The following is a 7,228-nucleotide window of genomic DNA, read 5'->3' as shown; positions in this document are numbered from 1 at the left end:
AGAAATCATTGTACAGTACTTCGAAATAGTTTGATCTTTGACAGGAAATCATTATGACTAAAAATAGTAACTGTTTACCAACATTCTTAATGCTTGTAGAGTAACTTAGTTCAATTCATCTCCAAATTACAAGCCGGCGGGTTACAAACTTTTGCACCTTAGTTTTAATATGAAAACGGGTGGTTAACTATATTTCCGTATTAACTCTAAATAAGACAATTAAGATAATATCCACAACATGGGCGGTTTTGGGGGCTCGCTTGTTCAAACTTTATGCTAACGTCTCGATCGCAATTCGAATTACACCTATAACAAGTATTATTGGATAAATCCCGGGTTTCAACATACAGCTAAGTGGTGATGTGCTTTAAATATGTTCACCATGATATGTATATAAATGTACATCTGGTCCATTCGAAAATAAAGAGAGTCTGAATATGCTGTACAGTTATCTCTAGTCAATTCTAGCTATCAAGTGTGCTACACATAAAAACTTCGAGAGGCTTTGTTTAAATAGGGTGAACTGTTTAATTTGAAAAGGAAAAAGAAGGAAAGGCAAGTTTAAGTACAGAAACTGCAACGGACGTACCTCAAAGCAACTATAGCGTGACGGCGCAGAATTACAACGCAAAAAAAAATCACTGCTGAACAAGCCGTCTTCAAACAACGAACCTAAGCTGATAGCTACAACCTAAAATACAAATTCAGAAACTTCCGTATTTCAACTTCGCAAAATCTATTGACTTCTCCGTATTTAACGCCATGTTCGACAATCGTACGGTCCTAAACTGTGATAAGCAGGTACACACTTCATTCAACTACACAATTAATGTACTAATCGGTTACTTAGTGCATTATTCCCCATCTACGGATTTCAAACGGTGTTTCGTTTGACAGTCCCAACTTTTCCCTTTTATAATGTGCCTCATGTAAACAAATGATTTGTGTCGAAGTACTGGCTGACTGTAAAGGCATTTGTACTTAGCTGTGTAATTGATAATAAGGGCACTTTGACACGAAAACAGATCAAGGATACCAATACTACACTAAAAAATATTAATCACATCGTTATTCTATAAAAAGGCATATTCTCTGTTTCTAAGTTTTGCATTCTTTATAGTTATGGTTAAACCTCTGGGCCTTCTCTGCTGTGAATCAGGTTATTGACGCTGAAGTTGTTGCACAAGGGGCCGCTCAGTCCACTTTGCTGACCTGAAACAGTAGACTGATAATAGTTCAATCGATTGTGAAAGTCGACCGTGTTATGCATTGAGTTATGCGAAGGTGAGTAAGAGTTGAGTCCGGGGATATTTTGTCTACCTTGTGGTAAATCTCCCACCAATGCCCCCGAGGATATCGGCCTGTTCGTCCCATTGCCGCCGTTGATCATGGAACTCATGTTAGACACAAAGTTGCTGAAACAGGGGTTGGACTGCATGGTTGGTGAAGGCGCCGCTTTGGAATCACTTGCGGCCCCCGGGACGTTCTCCAGCCCAGGAGAAGCCGAACCCAGGACACCGGCTGAGTCTGAAGCTTTAATATTTGTCTCCTCAGTCTTGTCACCCAGCCCATGGCCACTGGGTCCCGGAGTCTCCGACCTGCGCTTTCTTTTCCTCCTGAAATTGCCATTGTCAAACATTTTCTCACAATTGGGATCTAGAGTCCAGTAGTTGCCTTTACCTGAAACAACAAACACACCGAGTCAAGCATTTAAACCGAGCGACCTCATGCGCAACCGACTTAACACCTTGGCTTAATGTTTTTAAAAAAAAATAGCATCCCCCTCCCTCCACCTGTCTGGGTGCCAGAGTCGCAAAGTGTAATTTGAAACAAATTGCAGTTATTTTCTAAAATGAACAAGTTATTGCAAAGTTGCAGCTGATCAGGTCAAGGACCCCCGCCCCCACTAAACCCCCACCTTTTCACAGCTCGGGAAGGAGACTGATGCCAAACGCAGCCACTCTTTCTTTCTGACACGCGACTTCCCCAGACTTTAGCAGAGCAAACTTTGCAAACACATCCCTGCTCCAATTCCAAATCAACACGAAGCTGAACTTGCAGCCTTAACCTGCCCCGATGTACTCGGGGTCCGCTACAAGCGACAGATTGCGATAGAAAACAACATCGGCTCATGATAAACCCAAGGGATTCAGAATTTAGAATTGTTAACGGGGAAAAAAAAGCAATCAATAAGGAATGTTAGCTTTGGCAGGAGCATTATAAAGGCAGAGGTGTACAAAAAGAGTTTGTACACAAAACTGCGCGCACAGCTTTAATTCTCATGTTTCTAACAGGCGGTTGTTTTTTTCCGATTGACTAACTCGCGAGTTGGACAAACACTGAAAGAATTGGGCTCCCGAGAGAGAGCATCAAACTGTACCTGGATCGTCCTCGTCTCTGGGCACTTTCTTGAAACAGTCGTTGAGGGATAGGTTGTGCCGGATGGAGTTCTGCCAGCCCGCTTTGCTCTTCTTGTAGAAAGGGAAATTCTCAGCCACATACTGGTAAATCTGACTGAGGGTCAGCTTCTTGTCCGAGGCGTTCTGGATCGCCATGGCGATCAGCGCGGAGTACGAGTAAGGGGGGCGAACCATTTTAAAAAGTTCCTGCTGGCTGGGGAGGGACAGCCAGCCCAACTCAGCCCCGCCGTAGCCCGAGGGAGGCGGCAGGAACTGCCGCTGGCTCGTCCCGTAACCCGATGGGATGTAAGCCGCCCCATTGGTCCCGGGAAGGTAAGGAGAGGAGTTAATCGCCGGTCCATTGAGCCAGAGGTAAGGGTTGGTGGTCGGTGAGGTGTAGTCAGTCAGCCCATAGCTCGGTGGGTGGGGAGAGGGTCTCTGCGGATGGTGATGGTGGAGGTTTTGCGGATACACACTGAAGTTGTCGCAGTACACGGCCATGTCCAGGATATCCTGCGCGTTGGGGTGTTGGAGAGGGGAAGGTTGAGGATTAGGAGGAGGCTGCTGTCCAAAGGCGTTCATAATCCGCTAGGCACGCTGGCTGGGGCTTTAAGGAGCGGACTGGCGTGCTCTGACTTCAAACTCTGCTCACTCTAAGGGGAAGACTGAGGGCCAGAGCCAAGTGCGGCATTTAAATAATGACTAGGTGCATCGCCTGCAGTCCCAACCAGAACAGGTAGATCAATCTGGCTGCGCCTCACTGCACCTCCCACTCGCTGACACTGGCGACAGGACTCAACATTTATTCACAGTCCATCTCAGCACCTGCACCCGATGGATTGCAGGACAAAACCTTCAAAAGTCCCATCAACTCCTCACTGTTGACCAATGTGGCACATAAGGAATAGACTTTGAAGAAATTCTACATCTTTAACTTACATTTCAATTGTGGATGTACTGAAACTTTGCTTGAATGTTTCATATCGGTCTCAGATAGTTCACAGCAAATACGTGTTTCGGCGGTGAAAAAAATATTACACCCTCCCTTAATTTAGAAAGAATAATTGGACTTACCAATGCCCGAGACAGGTTAATGTTTTGAATTTGGGATTGCTGTCCTTTCGCCGTCTGCATAATGTTTTTTTTTGGCAGATGTGGTAAATTAGTTTGCTCCGTTTAAATAACTAAATACGAGAAATCTTGCTGGAATTGCCACAAACAGGAATGTGTGTGTGCAAACTCAATCCGAGCTGAGTTACTTGGAAGCAATTTGTGTTGCAGAAATAAACAACTAAAAATTGATCAGCACACTTAGTAACTCAGGTATCAGGATGAAGAAAAGTTATTTTGCATTACTGGAGGCAAAACATGTATATCTGCTCTAGATGTTTACCAGCAAACACTTCAGTTTATGTACTTTTGTGTTGGCTATGTGGGAAATCATCAGTATGTTGTGACATGTAATATTTAAGCGCAGTGCCACCTTCCAAAATATTTCGTTATACACAAAATTATAACTGCATTCGTTCATGATTTATTTTTTCTAACTGAAAGTGATTGCAATAGTTACTCTCGTGTTGTAGTTTGAAGTTTTCAATGTTTTTCTTGTGCTCTGGGACCCGATCACAAAAGGTTAGAGGCTGTACTTTGCTACCCCCTATTGGCAGTTCAGGCACTACGCAGGATCATAAATACTGCACTAATCCTTCCCAAAATTGCCCTGATCCCAGAGTGTCAGCCAGGTTGGGGGGTGGGATGGTTAAGCTGTACAAGTGGGAGTGGGGGAAAGACCTGTGAGAGTGGGGAGGAGGGGGGGAGATCTGTGGAAGTGACGATTGGAGGGGTGGGGGAGAGCTGTGAGAGCAGGGGGCTGTTTAAACTGCAGGGTTTTTTAATAAGAAGCACCTACCTTTTCAATGGCTTTTTTGGAGTAAGAATCAGGCCTCAAAGATCAGTCGATTAGACCACGTTCACCATTAAAATAACGCAATGATTTAAAGGGACCTTACAGCTGTTTACACTGGGTCCAAGCTACCTTTGCTGCCTTGGAGCTCAGGACCCCAAAGTTTTGGACCACGACCCCGCTCACAATCCACTGTTTGGGAAGCCTTACTGTATACCATTCCACAAAAATCAAAGATTAACACTTGTTCGCGAATTTTAGAAATGTTTCAATGCATCAAACACTTTTTTTGGAGTGCAGTGACTTGTGTGGGGAAATGTGGCTGAAATTTCGCTTCTACCAAGCTTCTGCAACCAGCAGTAAAGCGAGTGATTGATTATTTTGTTTTTTCTAGTGAAGGAGGAATATTGAACAAATTATGAAAGAACTCTCTTCAAATAATTCAAAGAAAGAATTTGCATTTATATATAATTTTCACATCCTCAAGATGGCGCAAAATGCTTCACAGCCAATTAATTCGTTTTGATGTATCCTCCCTGTTGCCTATCCATGAAGACAAACATGGCAGCCAATTTATACACAGTAAACTCACACAAGTGATAAACAAGATGAATGACCAGTTACAATAATCTGTTTTTGCTGGTGTTGATTAATGGTGAAATGATAGCCAGGTCATTGAGGAAAGTTCCTACTCTTCTTTGAATAACACTAATAATAAGGCAGGCTAGGCCTCACTTTAACATCTGGAAGATAGCAACTCTGTCAATCCATTGGAGGCCGTTCAGAGAGGGTTGACTCAGCTGATTTCTGTGATGAAGGGGTTGTCCTACAAGGAAAGGCTGTGTAGTTTGTGCCTATACTCATTGGAGTTTAGAAAAATGAGGGGTGATCTTATTGAAACTTATAAGATTCCGAGGGGGCTTGACAGAGTAGAGGCTGAGAAGATGTTTCCCCTCATGGGGGAATCGAGAACCAGGAGGTACAATTTCAGAATAAGGTGTTTCCGGTTTAAAACAGAGATGAGGAGGCCTCTTCCAGAGGGTTATTCATCTTTGGAATTCTCTACTTTAGAGAGCAGTGTAGGCTGAACCGTTGAATAGATTCAAGGCTAAATTGGATAGATTTTTGAACTACATGGTAGTTAAGGGTTATGGGAGGCAGGCAGGAAAGTGGAGTTGAGGCCATAATAAGATCAGTCGTATGATTGATGAATGGCAGAGCAGGCTCAACAGGCCAGGTGGCCAATTCCTGCTCTTGTTTTTTTTTATCTTCTTACGTTAATGCTGTGCTCCTTCAGTATTGCACTAGAATGTTAGTTAACTTATGTCCTGGACTGGGGCTTGACCCAGAGTCAAGAGTGCTACTAGTGGATGTATTTTTGCCCTTTGAAGAGGGGGAGGGAGATCAGCCAGAGCTCCTGATCCTGATTTCTGTCCAGTGACCCTTGTTGAAAAGTAAATATATGTGGAGATTGAGTGAGGTCAGGAGCAGGTTTGGTTTGATATCCATCGCTAATTGCCCTCAAGAAGTTGGTGTTGAGCTGCCTTCTTGAACCACTGCAGTCCGTGTGGTGAAAATATTCTGACAGTGCTGTTAGATAGGGAGTTTTGACCCAGTGAGAATGAGGGAACAGCAATATATTTCAAAGTCAGGATGGTGTGTGTCTTGGAGGGGAACATGTAGCTGGTGCTTTTCCCAGCAACTGCTGCCCTTGTCTCCCTAGACAGGAGGGGGTCACAGGTTTGGAAGGTGCTTTCAAAGAAATCAGAAGGCTTTTGATAAAGTCCCCCACAGGAGGTTGGTTAGCAAAATTAAAGCACATGGGATAGGAGGTAATATACTGGCATCAATTAAGGATTGGTTAACAGGCAGAAAACAGACAGTGGGAATAAAAGGGTCATTCTCACATTGGCAGGCTATGGCTAGTGGGGTACCACAAAGACCAGTGCTTGGGCCCCAGCTGTTCACAGTATATATCAATGATTTGGATGTGGGGACCAAATGTGATGTTTCCAAGTTTGCTGATGACACAAAACTAGATGGGAATGTGTGTTGTGAGGAAGATGCAAAACAGCTTCAAGGGGATTTGGACAGACTTAGTGAGTGGGAAAGACCGTGGCGGGTGGAATATAATGTGGAAAAATGTGAGGTTATCCACTTCGTTAGGAAGAACAGATGTGCAGAGTATTTCTTAAATGGAGAGAGAGAGATTAGAAAGTGCAGATGTACAAAGGGACCTGGGTGTCCTCATCGATAAGTCACTGAAAGCTAACATGCAGGTGCAGCAAGCAATTAGGAAGGCTAACAGTATGTTAGCCTTTATCGCAAGAGGATTTGAGTACAGGAGTAGTGAAGTCTTATTTCAATTGTATAAACCTTGGTTAGACTGCACCTGGAGTACTGGGTGCAGTTTTGGTCCCCTTACCTCTGGAAGGATATTATTGCTATAAAGGGAGTGCAACAAAAGTTTGCCAGACTTGTTCCAGGGATGGCGGGACTGTCCTATGAAGAGAATTTGGGGAAACTGGGCCTGTATTCTTTAGAGTTTCAAAGAATGAGAGGTGATCTCATTGAAACTTACAAAATACTTAAAGGGATAGACAGAGTAGATGCAGATAAGATGTTTCCCCTAGTTGGGGAGTCTGGAACGAGGGGACATAATTTCAAAATAAGGGGGAAGCCACTTAGGACCGAGATAAGGAGAATCTATTTTTACTCAGTGGGTTGTGAATCTTTGGAATTCTGTACCCCAGAGGGCTGTGGAAGCTCAGTTGAGTATGTTGAAAGCAGAGATTGACAGATTTCTAAATACCAATGACATAAGGTGATATGGGGATAGTGTGGGAAAAAGGCATTGAAGTGGATGACCAGCCATGATCCTATTGAATGGCGGATCAGGCTCGATAGGCTGAATGGCCTACTGCCG

At 43.8% G+C, this 7,228-nt stretch overlaps 1 protein-coding gene across 1 annotated transcript; it reads right to left on the bottom strand.

Annotated features, from left to right (window-relative positions):
- Positions 1 to 514: 514 nt before the first annotated feature.
- Positions 515 to 3,236, bottom strand: foxi1 (forkhead box i1). Its single transcript, XM_078565268.1, has 2 exons — positions 2,381 to 3,236; positions 515 to 1,680 (listed from the first exon to the last, which is right to left on the bottom strand). The coding sequence occupies exons 1-2, from the start codon at positions 2,979 to 2,981 to the stop codon at positions 1,127 to 1,129; spliced, it is 1,155 nt and encodes a 384-aa protein (XP_078421394.1). The 5' UTR covers positions 2,982 to 3,236; the 3' UTR covers positions 515 to 1,126.
- Between the last annotated feature and the right edge of the window lie 3,992 nt (positions 3,237 to 7,228).

The sequence above is a fragment of the Cetorhinus maximus genome, chromosome 20 (genome assembly GCF_964194155.1).
Source record: "Cetorhinus maximus chromosome 20, sCetMax3.hap1.1, whole genome shotgun sequence".
Lineage (NCBI taxonomy): Eukaryota > Metazoa > Chordata > Chondrichthyes > Lamniformes > Cetorhinidae > Cetorhinus > Cetorhinus maximus.
Note: the sequence above shows the minus strand (reverse complement) of the source record. Positions and strands in the feature narration are given on the sequence as shown.